The following is a 15,590-nucleotide window of genomic DNA, read 5'->3' as shown; positions in this document are numbered from 1 at the left end:
TGACAGCAGTGTCAGATGCTGAGTCCTGTGGTGCATATCATTAAAAGATGTTCCTCCAGTCTGAAAGCAATTTTCGGGGGGAACAGATGTCGAACAAGCCTTCAAAATTATGCAGTCTTTAGTTTCTGAAATTTTCCTCTTTCTGCTTTTGAAAAATCAGGGTAACTTTTACTTCTTTGAAGTTCCATTCTTTGTGATTCTGCAAAGAAATTTTTTTCATTCAACACATATTTAATTACCACTACAAGCCAAGCAGGTACTGCTGTTACAAACAGTATATATATATATACACACACACATATATATATATGTGTGTATATATATATATGTGTGTATATATATATATTTTTTGAGACAGAGTCTCTCTGTGTCGCCTAGGCTGGAGTGCAGTGGTGTGATCTCAGCTCACTGCAACTTCCGCCTCCCAGGTTCAAGCAATTCTTCCTGCCTCAGCCTCCTGAGTAGCTGGGGTTACAGGTGCCCACCACCACGCCTGGCTAATTTTTGTATTTTTTCTTTTTTTTTAGTAGAGACGGTGTTTCAACATGTTGGCCAGGCTGGTCTTGAAATCCTGACCTCAGGTGATCCACCCGCCACGGCCTCCCAAAGTGCTGGGATTACAGGCGTGAGCCATGGCACCCGGCCCAAACAGTGTATTTCTTAACATATCTAAAATCTTCTCAGGCCCTAGAAATGAATTGTGTTTGGACAAGGGTGCTTTTATTCCTTTAAAACTACTAGGTGCTCTCTTACTTTTGCCTCCTTAAACCTGAGTTGCAAACCCTTCTTTACTCTGGGGGTTGGTGGAGTATAGCCCTTCCTGGATTGGATGTCTCCTTGAGGCTCTGTTCTATTTTGCAAATGAACACTTACTCTTCTTGTGACATGATGCATCCTTGGAATTTGACCACTGCAAACTTTCTGCATATGAAGGGTGAGCTGTCACTCCATCTGGGACGTCCCTGGGTTCTTTATAAGCACACTGCTATTGCAACAGTTAGCTGTGGCCTCAAAATGTCCCATTTTCTATTGAGCTGCTGTGATTTAACTTTTCAGGAAAGAAAAACCCTGTAATCTACTGCAGACAGCTGAGTTGGGCTGATACATGTGTTTTCTCAAAGGATACCTCTTTTAGCTCCACAAGAAGCAAACAGCTCACTCCAGAGTCCTAGAGCATTATACAATGCCTTGATCTGGGGGAGCCTTGAGGAAACCTTTGCTGGCAATAGCAATGACAATTGAGGTGAGACATCAATAGTGGCAGCCATTCTTCACAAATGTACAGTGCTTCACTGCTGACAAAGTGCTACAGGATATATCTTGTCTTATTTATTACATCTGTATTGTGTGGTAAGCAGGTGTTTGGTTAATACTGAGTGTCAACTTGATTGGATTGAAGGATACAAATTATTGATCCTGGATCTGTCTGTGAGGGTGTTGCCAAAAGAGATTAACATTTGAGTCAGTGGGCTGGGGAAGGCAGATCCACCCTTAATCTGATGGGCACAATCTAATCAGCTGCCAGCGAATATAATGCAGGCAGAAAAACATGAAAAGGAGAAAGTGGCCTAGCCTCTCCCAGCCTACATCTTTCTCCTGTGCTAGATGCTTCCAGCCCTCGAATATTGGACTCCAAGTTCTTCAGTTTTGGGACTCAGAGTGGCGCCCCTTGCTCTTCAACTTGCAGACAGCCTATTGTGGAACCTTGTGATTGTGGAAGTTAATACTTAATAAACTCCTGTATATATGTGTGTGTGTGTGTGTGTGTGTGTGTATATATATATATATATAGAGAGAGAGAGAGAGAGAGAGCCCTGACTAGAGAACCCTCTAGTCCCTCTAGAGAACCCTGACTAACACAGCAGGACAAGAATTAGTATTGTCATAGAAGGAGACTGAGGTCCCAGAAGGCAAAAAGCTTGATTAGGATCACAAAACCAGTAAGTAGAAGAGCTCAAAGAAAAATCTAGATTTCAAGCCTCTGTGCCAGAGCTCAAGTGGGGACTGTTTCCTATGATCTGTCTTCTGACTGAAATGGAACTGCAAGAGCCCTGACCACCTCAGGTGCCTGGCTAATGTAGTGGTAAATTCAAATAGTTTCTCCTGAGTTGTCTACCTTCAAGAGTAACATTTCTGCCTGTCCTCCAGGGTAGTCATTCACTTGTTCATTCACTCACTATGTGTATATTGAGCCTTTAGTATGTTCCAGGCACTAGAAATCCAGCAGAGAACAAAGCTAAACATGGTTGCTGACTTCCTAGAGCTTATAGCCTGGTAGAGGAGAGATGCAATGAACAGAAAATTACAAAAATAATGACAAATTGTGATAGTTGCTATCAAAGAAGAGTATAGGGTTCTATGAAACAGAATAAGAAGGGGGACTTCATCCAGTTTGGGAAGGTCAGAGAAGATTAAATCATCTCTGATTAAATCATATTCAACTCCTACTCTTAATGGATGGAGTAGGAGTTACCAAATGTTGGTTGAGGGTGGTAGGGTAGCAAATGGAACAGCATGAGTGAAGGCCCTGGGATAGGAAAGAACTTGGAGTATTACAGGAAAAAGACGAGACTTAGGTGGCTGAAGTGGCGCAAGTGAAGGGGAAGTTGGAGAAAAATGAGCCTTCAGGGTGAACAGAAGCCAGATCACGAAAGCTGGGGAACAACCCCTTTTAAGCTTGCTTTGAATGTACTTGAGTAGGACCTAGACTCCTGAAGACCTTATGAATGCCTATGAATTTATTATTCAGCCTCTTCTCATTCATCTTAGATGCTCTGGGGCCACCTAGAGGCCAAAACACAGTGCCCAGTGGGGCAATTAAGGCTAAGAAAGGCAGAGCGTGTTCCCTACTGTGGAGACAGAGTATTAGAGAGTTGCATGGGGCATTGACCTTGGCTGGCAGCTTTCTGGAAGCTAAGGCACAAAGGGAAATTTACTGGTTTTTGTGGTGGTTGTTTTCTGGCAACAAAAAAAATTAAAGCAAAAGCTGACTGATCAGCAGCCAAGGCCAATGAGTCCTGAAACTCAGTTAAACTGAGAAGTCTTCACTTGGGACCTGCATGAGAGTGTACTATGACTTCAGCAAGTGCCGCCTCAAATGAATGGCAACTCTGCTTCTGCTCATGGCACCATCAAGCCTGGGAGAATGGACTATACCCTCCAGAAAGAGGGAGGTGGAGGCATTTCTGCCAGTTGGGAAGATAACAAGGTTCAGACAGTCTGTTCTCTGATGTCTGAGCTTAATGCAGCAGAATAAATAAGCACAACTTGATGAGGAGGGAGTTAATGTATTCATTAGCTTGCATTGCTCCACTGAAAGGTCTGAATACATTTGTAACAGGGCGGCATTGCAGGTACTTTCCAATTGATGCCCTTGAGAAGTGTTGATAATGTGGTACACAGTTGGGAACCCAAAGCACTTGAATAGATGAGTCCAATTTCTTCATCCCTGTATGAGAAAATAATCACCTTATTTTTACCCTCCAGGGATTGATGGCGGAGCCTGTTAGAGGTGGTAACTTCAAACCCTGGACAAAGTCAGCTGGATGTCCGCAAAAATGGAAATCTTAAGTCTTTGTTAGAAAATGTTCTGGAATTCTGAGCAAACTATCGCAAGGACAGAAAACCAAACACCGCATGTTCTCACTCATAGGTGGTAATTGAACAATGAGAACACTTGGACACAGGGCAGGGAATATCACACATTGGGGCCTGTCGTGGGGTGGGAGGCTGGGGTAGGGATAGCATTAGGAGAAATACCTAATGTAAATGATGAGTTAATGGGTGCAGCACACCAACATGGCACATGTATACATATGTAACAAACCTGCACGTTGTGCACACGTACCCTAGAACTTAAAGTATAATAATAAAAAAATAAAGAATTTAAAAATGGAAAAAAATGCTATAGCAAATAAATCTTTATAATCATCCCCCACCCCCCCCCCCCAAAAAAAAGAGGAGTTCTTCGTTGGTTGGGATCCCAACTGAAAAGGCAGACATGGCTTGTAGAGCATTAAAACTGATGTTACAAAAGCTAAATACCACATGGACAGAGCAGCAAGTGGCCAAAGATATCTCCATCCAGGTGGCTAAAAGCTTCCCCTTGGCAGGATAGCTAATTTTGACACAGATTGTAATCTGGGAGAAGCAGACATATCAGCCTTGATGATGAATGGGGCTGCCTTCCCAATGTACACCTGTATAGCTCTGGAACAGAATGGGTTTAGGCGGCAGGTAGGCAGGAAGAGGCAGACATGTTTCAGGTTGGCTGGCATCAGGGGTTCAAGGTATGCTCATCGATGTAGTAGAAAGGAAGGAGCCTCAACATCTTCCTTAAAGAATAATCTGGTTAACAGACCATTGGTTAATAGATTAGACACTGGGCCAGAGGCCCAAAATCTGGGAGATAACTTTGTAGTTGTAAGTGCCCTTCAGCCTCTGAGATATGATTGGTGGTGTGAAGTTTACAGAATTTGAGGGTAACAACAAGCTGAAGAAAAATCTGGAGAAGAGCCTGAGGAAACAGAATCACAGTCTGTCTTAAAAAGACATTGCCTGATACTATCCTCTTTTTGTATAGATGGGACCTCAAAGCCCAGAGAGGGAGCAAGGGACATACTGAAGTCACACAACCACTGAATGGCAGAGCCAGGGCTAAAATGCATCTATTCTGCTTCTTGGGCTACCACTTGAACATAGGTTCAAGTCTTCCATGGATAAATACAGGTCACTTGATCAAAGACTAAAGAGAAGTCTGCGGGTAAGCATGGAGAAGTATTTGACTAGGCTCCAACAGGACAGTGTACAAAAATCAGGAAGAGCAGTAGGCAGAAGCCTGGGGATACCAACATTTAAAGGGAAGGCCAGGGAAGAGATCACTAGGCTGTGCACTCTGAGGGCAGGCACTGGCTCCTACTTACTATTGCTACCTCAACACTTAGTATGTAATCTTGCACCTAGTAGGTTCTAGAAAAATATTTATTGGATGGACATAGAGCAGTCCACAAAGAAAGTAGAAAAAAAGACATAGAAATGTGAGGAAAGCTAGGTGCGTTGGCTTACCTTTATAATCCTGGCACTGTGGGAGACTGAGGTGGGTGGATTGCTTGAGCCCAGGAGTCCGAGACCAGCCTGGGCACCATGGCTGAAACCCCATCTCTACAAAAATACAAAAATTAGCCAGGCATAGTAGTGCACGCTTGTAGTCCCAGCTACTCAGGGTGGCTGAGGTGGGAGGATCACCTGAGCCCTGGAGGTTGAGGCTGCAATGAGCCGAGATCATGCCATTGCACTCCAGCCTTGGTGATAGAGTGAGGCCCTGTCTCAGAAAACAAAAATGTGAGACAAACCAGGACGGTGCAGTGGCACACAAGTCAAGAGAATAGAGAGCTTCAAAAAGGAGGTAGACAACAACTGTTAAATGCAACAGAGGGGTCAAAATAAAGGAATGTGTTACATGTTGATGGAATGCTTCCAATTCAATGGGCTCCTAAATCTTCATCGCTAATGCAGACATTTTCCTTCTGAGCACCAAGCTTGGATATCTGAGTCATTGCTGGCCATCTTTACCTTGACATCCACGCACGATGTCCTATGTCCCCAAATGAACATATTATATTTCTCCCAAACCTGGCCCTACTCTTCTCTTCTCTATTTTAGTAAATGACAATACTGACTCTGGTCAACAACTTAGAAACCTAAGAGTAATTCTAGACTAGTCCCACTTTCTCAGCCACACAATCAACCTCACACTGTTTTTTCTACTTCTGTATCGCTCTCAAATCTGTCCACTCTGATCAACTTTCTCTGTTATAACCCTACATCTCTCATGGGAAATTGGAATAACCTACTAACTGGTTTACTCAATCCACTTTTGCTCCCCTACAGACTTTTATTCAAAATTAGCCAAGCAGATTTCTTTTCATTTATAATTGTTTTTGAGACAGAGAGTCTCACTATGTTGCCCAGGCTATTTTTGAACTGGGCTCAAGTGATCCTCCTGCCTTGGCCTCCCAAATAGCTGGGATTACAGGCATGTGCCACCATGCCTAATTCATTTGCAAGTTTTAATTAAAATTTATTTTCCACTTACATTCAGAAAAATTCACTCTTCTGGTGTCCAGTTTGATGAGTTTTAACAATGTACAGAGTTATACAACCACTACCACAATTGAGACACAGAACATTTCCATCACTACCCCAAAAACCTTCTCTCAGGCTACCTCTTTGTAATGAAAACTCCTCCCCACGCATATAATCCCTTGCAACCACTGATCTATTCTTCATCCCTACTGGTTTGCCATTTCTAGGATGTCATAGGAATGAAATCACAGAGTATGTAGCCTTTTCAGATGGGCTTCTTTCACTCAGGATGATGCAGTTGCGATTCATTCATGTTGTTGTGTGTATCAAGAGTTTGTTCTTTTTGTTACTGAGAAGTATTCCATTGGATGGATAGGTCACAGTTTGCATTTCTAAATTAAGGGATGTTTGGGTTGTTTCCAGTTTTTATTGGACAATTATGAATAAAGCTACTATAAACATTGACTACAAGTTTTTGTATGAACATGTGTTTTCATTTCACTTGGGTGAATACCTAGGAATAGGACTGCTGCATCACATGAGAAGTGTATATTTAACTTTATTAAAAATACTGCCAAAATGTCTTACAAAATGACAGTACCATTTGGCGTTCCCACCAGCACTGGATGAGGGTTCCAATAGCTCCACAGCCTCACCAGCACTTGGTTTGTCAGTTCTTTCCTCTTTTCTTTACTTTTTAATGTTCTAATAGATGTGTAGTAGTGTCTCATTACGGTTTCAAAGTGCATTTCCAAAACAACTAATGATGCCAAGTATTTTTTCATGTGCTTATTTGTCTTATGTATATATATTCTGTATATCCTCTTTGGTCCATCATGTATCTTCTTTGGTGAAGTATCTGTTCAAATATTTTATTCATTTTCTTAATTGGATTGTTTGATCTTGTTGTTGAGTTTTGAGAGTGCCTTGTGTATTCTAAATACAGTTCCTTTTTCAAATATCTGATTACAAATAATTTCTCCCAGTCTATAGCTTATACTTTTATTCTTTTAATAGTATTTTTTGCAAAGGAAATGTTTTTAATTTATATAAAGCTGATATATATTTTTCTTTTATGGATCATGCTTTTGGCATATCTAAAACCTTTTTGCCTAACCAAAGGCCACATGGATTTTCCCCCTATGTTTTAATTTAGAATTTTATGATTTTATGCTTTTCATTTATGTCTATGATCCATTTTGAGCTAATTTGTGATGAGATTTGAGGTATAAGTCAAAGTTCTTTTTTTGCATATGGATGTCTGATTGTTTAAGTACTATTTGTTGAAAAAACTATTCTTTCCCCATTGAATTGCCATTGAAGTTTTGTCAAAAATCAATTATTCGTATGTGTGTGGGTCTATTTATAGGTTCCCTACTTTTTTTTCCTGTTGATCTATGGGTCAGTTCCTCCACCAACATCACACTGGTTTGTTTACTTCAGCTTTATATTAAGTCTTACAAGCAGGTAGTATGACTTTTCCAACTTTGTTCTTCTTTTCCAAAATTTCCTTTTTATTCTATTTCCTATGTCTTTCTATATGAATCATAAAATCAATGTGTTGATAACTACAAAAAAAAAACCTGTGATTTTGTTGGGGCTGTATCCATAGATCAGTTTGCAGATAATTGACATTTTAATGATAGTGAGTCTTCCAATTCATAACTAGAGTATGTATTTCCATTTTTTAGGTCTTTAAGTATTAGAAATAGTCAAACCCATAGAAGCAGAGAATAGAATGATGGTTGCCAAGGGCTGGAAGGAGGAGGAAAAGGGGTATTGCTGCTCAGTAGGTATAAAGTTTCAATTATGCAGATGAATAAGTTCTAGAGATTTGTCGTGCAGCATAGTGCCTTTTGTGCACTTTACAATTTTTAAGAGGATAGATCTCATGTTAGATAATTTTACCACATTAATTAAAAAGACACAGTGGAACACAAGGAAACTTTTGGAGGTGATAAATATGTTTATTACCTCGATTGTGGTTATGGTTTCATGGGTTTATGCATGTATTCAAACTCATCAAATTGTATACATTAAACGTGCAGTTTTTGTATATCAATTGTACTTTAGTAAAGCTAATAAAAATGTAAATTTTCAAATATGAATTGCCGATATATAGAAATACAATTAATTTCTATATGAAGACCTTTTACACTGCGACCTTGCACTGTGACTCTCAAACTGAGTATGTGTAAGATTTCACTGGATATATTTTAGATTTTGTTGGAATTTTTTACTTTGATAGTGATGCTGTCTCCTGATAGAGACAGTTTTAGTTCTTCTTTTCCAATGTGTATGCATTTTCTTTCTTTTCCCTTATTGCACTTGCTATGATTTCAAGTATGATATTGCATAGGAGTGGTGAAAGCAGACATCTTTACCTTGTTCTCTATCTAGAGGAAAAGCATTCAGTCTTTCACCATTAGGTATGATACTAGCTTTAGGATTTTTATAGATGCTCTTTATCAGGATGTAGGAATTACTTTTTATTCCTGGTTTGCATAGTTTTTTTAAAATCATAAATGGTTATTGGATTTTGGCAAATACTTTTTCTGCATCGACTGATATGACTGGGTGATTTTTTTCTTTAGTATGCTATATTGGCTGACTTTTGAATGTTGAAGCAGCCTTGTATTTCCAGGATAAACCTCACTTGGTCATGATGCATTATCCTTTTAATATATTGTTGAATTTAATTTGCTAGTATTTTGGTGAGAACTTTTACATTTATGTTCATGAGGAATACTGGTCTGTAGTTTTTCTTTATTGTAATGACTGTCTAATTTTGGTAATTAGGTTAGTACTGATGATAAAATGAGTTTGGAAGAATTTCCACCTCTTCTATTTTCTGAAGAATTTGTGTGATGGAGTATTATTTCTCCTTTAAATGTTTGGGAGAATTTGCTAATGAGATCATCTGGACTTGAAGTTTTATTTTGTGGAAGGTTTTAAACTATGAATTCAATTTCTTTAATATAAATATGACTTTTTAGGTTGCTTCTTTCTTCTTGAGTGATTTCTCTAAGTTTGTATCTTTCAGAGAATTTGTTCGTTTTATCTAAGCTATTATATTTATGAGCATCGAGTTGTCCATGTTATTCCTTAATCACCCCTTTAATGTCTATAGCATCTATAGTGATAGCCTCCCTTTCATTCAAGACATCAGTAATTTGTGTCTTCTCTCCATTGGTCTGGCCAGGGGTTTGTCAATTTCACTGATTTTTTTTTTTTTTTTAATAAAGAAATGGCTTTTTGGCCAGATGTGGTGGTGCATGCATGCAATCCCGGCATTTTGGAAACTGAGGTGAGAGGACAGCTTAAGACCAGGAGTTTGGGGACAGCCTGGGTAACATATGCCATCTGTACACATCTTTTTTAAAAAAATTAGCTGGGCATGGTGGCATGCACCTGTAGTCCTAGCTACTCAGGAGACTGAGGAAGGAGGATTGCTTGAGCCCAGGAGTTCAAGGCTGCAGTGAATCATGATCAAACCACTGTACTCCAGCCTGGGTGACAGAGTGAGAACCTGTCACTAAAAAAGAAAGAAAGAAAGAGTTTTTTGTTTCAGTGATTTTTTTCCCTAATAATTTTGTTTTCAATTTCATTGATTTCTGCTCTTTAGTATTTCCTTACTTTGGCATTCTGTTTGCTTTGGATTTACTTTTTATAGTTGTAGTTTCACAAGATAGAAATTTATATCACTGATTTCAGATTTCCCTTTTTTTCCCACATAAGCATTACATATTATTAAATTCTCCCCAAAGCACCAGGGGCAAGCTACTTCTGTTGCCCTGCCCTGAGTAGCCAACTATTCTATCACAAATTTTCTTGACAACAAAGTGGGCTAATCAGTGTTGGGTCTGTAGCCTCCAAACACCATTATTTCAGTCCTTTGGGGTGTTGTCATCAGCTTTTAGTAGAATGAGATTTTTGGACCCTTTGAAGGCCCTTTAGTTGTTTCCAGCATAGGGCAGGATGCAAGAAACGCCACTATGAGGTAGGTGGCTTAGAGGTGATATATTTGTCTCGCTTTTTAGAGAGTTGATACTATCATCCTACATATATCACACCATCTAGGTTCTGGCAATTTATAAGCTGATATTGCTCACCTACCCGTACCCCCTGCAAATACATGCGAAAACACCAGGCCTTTTACTTTCTTACTAGTGAGATAGTGATAAGGAGGAAATTTGTCTTCAGTGCTCAGTGCTAACCTAGTCCTTATCCCTCCATGTCTGGTTAACTGTGGACCTGTCCTTCTGGCCCCAACCCCGCAACACCCACCTCCCTCCCTGTCCACACACCACCTCTTCCCTCCTTCCTCCCTCCCCACCATCCTAGAACATGAAGACACTCACATCATTTTACAACAGATTCATTTTATTTTCATCACCATGGGGCGTACCCTGTGGGGTATAGAATGTATCCTAGACCCTGCTAGCTAGTTCTCTGGGGTCAGATCTCTGGAGACCTCTCAGATAGATCTAGGCCTCTGAACTTGCCTTGAAATTACTGGCTGTCCAGGGAGACGCTGGAGATTGTGGAGGTCTCCTGGCTAACTTGGTCCTGCTATGGCTCATTTTGAGTGAGTTTCCTATTCAGCTGGTCATAGTGGCTGGATAGTGCTGGCCCATTCCCTTCCTCGGGTTTTCTTGAAGTGGTAGTCTTTTTGGGAGTGGTTTTTTTCCTGGAACTTTCTCGAAGGGTCCCTTTTCCCTTCCAGGTTGTCTTTGGAACTTAGAAGGACAACAGGGAGATCACAGAAGGGCACTGGTTTTGGGGAAGAGGATGGGGGAGGGGTGGGAATGGGGGTTTCATCAATAAAGGGTGCAGGCTGGGGTAGGGATTGTGCCAGGCGAGGACAGGGTAAGGCGTCTTGGGAGGGAAGAGTCAAGGGGTAGATGAGGAGGAGCCTGGGTGGGTCACTCACCTTCAGAGGGCTTCTGGACTTTGGTTGAAAGGGGGCCCTTCCTCTTCCTTACCCTTTTGTTTTGTTTTGTCCTTCTGAAGAAATAGAACTTACCTTAAAGGAAAACACTCATAGAATTATTTTTCATGAATAGTTCTAACAAGCTTCCAGCTTCTTGGAGGAGACACTTTGTGATCAATTTCAGTCCCTCCCTGGGTAGAGGCATCTCATTCAGGTTTTTGTCCCTGGAAGAAAGGAACAATAGAGTTAGCCACAGGCCAGAGTGGCTGTATTAATATCATACAAAGTAGATTTCAGAGGAAAAAACATCAAGAACAAATAAGTCATTTCATAATAAAGTTGTCAATCAAGAGAACAAAATATTCTAAACTTTTATGCCCCCAACAAGAGAGCTTCAAAATATATGAAATAAACAATGATAGGACCACAAGGAGAAGTAGACAAGTCCATAATCATAGTCAGAGATTTCAATACCCTTCTCTCAATAAGTGAAAAAACAAGTAGACAGAAAATTAGTAAAGACATAGAAAATTTGAACTACACTAGCCATTAAATTGACCTAATTTACATTTACAGAATAATCCCAGTAACATCAGAATTTGCACTATTTTCAAATGCATATGAGATAATTACCAAGATACATAATATTGTGGGTCGTAAGTCAAATCTCAATAAATTTAAAGTCTAAGTCATGCAAAGTTTGTTCTCTGACCACAATAAAATTAAATTTGAAATCAATAAGGGAAACATATCTGAAAAAAAACCCCAAATATTTGGAGAACTAAGTAATATACTCCTAAGTAACTTATGGGGCAAAGAAGAAATCAAAGCAAAATGATCATATATTTTAACCAGAATGAAAATGAGAATATAACATAACAATTATGTGATGACACCAAAGCAGTACTTATAAGGAAATTTATGTTACTAAATGCCTGTATTTGAAAAGAAATGTCTCAAATCAACAGCCTTAGCTTTTCCTTTAAGAACCTAGGAAAAGAAGAGCCCAGGAAACTCAGAGAAAGTACAAAAAGGGAAATAAAGATCACAGCAACATCAATGAAATAGAAAAACAGTAGGGACAATCAATGAAACCAAAAGGGGATTCTTTAGGAAGAACAATAAAATTGATAAACTTCTAACAAGAGAGATGAGAAAAAAAGATAAAAGATACAAATTAACCAATAGCAGAAATCAGAATGGTGATATCACTACAGATTCTACAGATAATCAAATTATAAGAAAATAATATGAACAATGTGCAACAATAAATTTGACAACTTATAGGAAATAGACAAACTCCTGAAAGACACAAACTACCAAAGCTCACTCAAGAAGAAATATATAACCCAAATAACCCTATAACCATTAATGAAATTGAACTTGCAGTTTAAAATATTCTCAGAAAGGAAATTTCAAGGCCAGATGGCTTCACTCCTCAATTCTACCAAATGTTTAAGGAAGAATTGACAGCAATCCTTCAGAAACTCTTCAATAAATAAATAAATAAATGAAGGAACACTTCCCAAAGTTATTCTTTGAGGGTACTATTACCCTGAAACCAAAATCAAAGACATCACAGGAGAGAAAAACTGCAGACCAATAGCCCTTATGAATAAATGCTCAGATATTCTCAACAAAATACTAGCAAACTAAATCCAGCAAACTGTAAAAAGTATTATACCCCGTGATCAAGTGCAATTTATCTCAGAAATGCAAGATTTGTTTAATATCCAAAAATCAATTAATGTAATACCCCCATATTAATTGATTAAAGGGAAATATATATATAATCACCTCAATGACAAAATTCAGATCTTTTCATGATGCACTCAACAAATCAGGAATAGAAAGGAAGTGTTCCTCAACCTGATGATGGCAATGTACAAAACACTACAGCTAACATCATACTTAAAGGGGAAAGACTGAAAGCTTTCTCCTTAAGATCGAGAATAAGACAAGAATATCTGCTTTCACCACTTCTATTCAACAGGATTATTAGGAAAGAAACAAATGAAAGGCTTCCAAATTGGAAAAAAATAAGTAAAATTGCCTTTATTTGCAGATGACACACTACTAAAACTAGTAAATTTAGCAATGTTGCAGAGTACAAAATCAATATACAAAAATCAATTTTATTTCTATTGGTATCAATGACCAATCAAGTGGTGAAATTAAAAATTCACAATAGCATCTAAAATGATATACTAGACAAAAGTTTAACAATATAGTGAAGGATCTATGCACTGAAAAGTATAAAATGTTGCTGACATAAAGAAAGGTTAAATAAATGGAGATATCGCCCTCATTCATAGGTCAGAAGACTCAATATTGTTAAGATGCCAAGTCTTCTTAACTTGGTCTACAGATTCAACACCATCTCAATCATTATCCCATCAGTGTTTTTGTAAAAATTGGCAATATGATCCTAAAATTCAAATGAAAATACAAAAGACCAGAACAACTTTAGAAAAAAATAAATTTACAGGATGAACAGGGCCTCATTTGAGGTTATTATAAAGCTACAACAGTCAAAGCAATGCGGTACCAGCATAAAGGTCAGTGGAACCGAATGGAGAGTACAGAAATACACTGATACATACTGTGATGGTTAATTGTATGTGTCAGCTTGACTGTGCTAAGGAATGTCCAGATAGCTGGTAAAACATTATTTCTGCATGTGTCTGTGAGGGTATTTCCAGGAGAGATTAGCATTTGAATCAGTAGACTGAGTAAAGAAGATCTACCCTCACCAATGTGGGTGGGCATCATCCAATCTTTTGAGGGCCTGAATAGAACAAAAGATAGAGAAAAGGAGAATTTGCTCTTTCTGCTTGAGTTGGGCCATTCGTCTTCTCTTGTCCTTGGATATTAGTACTCCTGGTTCTTGGACCTTCAGATTTGAACTGAGACTTACACCATTGACCCCCCATCCCCGGTTCTCAGGCCTTTGGACTCAGACTGGGACTTACATCATGGGCTCCCCTGATTCTCAGGCCTTTGGGCTTGAGCTAGAATTGCACCACTGGCCCTCCTGAGCCTCCAGCTTGCAGATGGCAGAGCATGGGACTGCTCAGCCTGCATGATTGTATGAGCCAATCCCTCATAATAAATATCTTTATATCTATATCCTACTGGTTCTGCTCCTATGGGGAACCCTAACTGATATACATATATAGACAAATGAATTTTTTAAAAAGTGCAAAGAAAATTCAGTAGAGCAAGAGGTACTTTCAACAAATGGTACTAGAAAACTCAGATATAGATACGCAAAAAATCCCCCAAACCTCTTATTACCCATACCTCACATTACATACAAATATTAAAGAGATCACAGACCTAAATGTAAAACCTAAAAATATAAAACTTCTAGAAGAAACTAAAGGAGAAAACCACTGGGACCTCAGTTTAGACAAAGATTTGTTAGATGTGACATCAAAACCCAATTCATAACTGGGCTTCATCTAAGTTAAAAACATTTACTCTTTGAAAGACACTGTTAAAGGAATTAAAGGACAAGCAGCAGATAGGAAGAAAACCATATATAGGAAGAAAACCATATATATGGTAGAGAAATTGTATCTAAACATATTGAAGAGCCCTGAAAACTCAATAACAAAAACCAAACAGACCAATTTTTAAAAACTTGGGCAAAAGATTTGAACAGACACTTCACCGAGGAAGAAATACGAATGGTTAATAAGCACATGAAGAGATGCCCAAGACCATTGGGGAAATGTCAACTAAAACCAAAATGACATAAACTGCACCGTCATTAGAATGGCTAAAATAAAAAAGACTGATCACATCATATGCTTACACGGATGTAAAGGAAGTGAAGCTCTTATACCCAATTGATGGGCCTGTAAAATGGCACATGCACCATTGGAAAAATTTGGCAGTTTCTCAGAGTTAAAGACATACATCTATGATATGATTTACCCATTCCACTCCTAAGTATTTATCAAAGAGAAATGAAAGCACATGTTCACACAAGGGCTTGTATACAAATGTTTATAACAGCTTTATGTGTAATAGTCCAAAACTAAAACATTTACAGATGTCCATTAACAGATGAATGGATAAATAAATTGTGGTATGGTCATACAAACAGCATACCATACTACTCCACAATAAAAAAGCAATAAAAAGGAACACATTATTGATATGTTCCACATGAATTAATCTCAAAATAATTATGCTGAGTGAAAGAAACCAGACCAAAAATTGTACACACTGTATGACTTTATTTACATAAAAGTCTAGAAAATGCAAACTAATCGATAGCGACAGAAAGCAGGTAGTGGTTACCTGGGAACTGGGGGTGGGAAGGAGAAGGAGTGAAGGATGACCAAGAGGAACAAGGAAAATTTGAGGAGAAGGATGTGTTCACTATCTTTATTGTGATGATGGTTTCCCAGATGTATAAATGTGTCAAAAATTATCAAACTGTACACTTTAAACATGTGCAGTTTACTGTATGTCAATTATACCTCAACAAAGCTATTAATTATAATAATGAATATAATAATAAATTATAATCTTTGGTCAGACCAGATCCTTCCTTCTAAGT

At 38.6% G+C, this 15,590-nt stretch overlaps 1 protein-coding gene across 1 annotated transcript in view; it reads right to left on the bottom strand.

Moving 5' to 3' along the window:
• Positions 1-9,674: 9,674 nt before the first annotated feature.
• Positions 9,675-15,590, bottom strand: part of VMA21 (vacuolar ATPase assembly factor VMA21) — an 89,793-nt gene continuing 83,877 nt past the window's right edge. Inside the window, exon 2 of the mRNA XM_063601658.1 lies at positions 9,675-11,241. Within this exon, the coding sequence (XP_063457728.1) occupies positions 11,112-11,241 (130 nt within the window). The 3' untranslated portion in view covers positions 9,675-11,111. The remainder of the gene's footprint in view (positions 11,242-15,590) is intronic.

The sequence above is a fragment of the Pan paniscus genome, chromosome X (genome assembly GCF_029289425.2).
Source record: "Pan paniscus chromosome X, NHGRI_mPanPan1-v2.0_pri, whole genome shotgun sequence".
Classification (NCBI taxonomy): Eukaryota; Metazoa; Chordata; class Mammalia; order Primates; family Hominidae; genus Pan; species Pan paniscus.
This window is presented reverse-complemented; position numbering and strand designations above follow the sequence as displayed.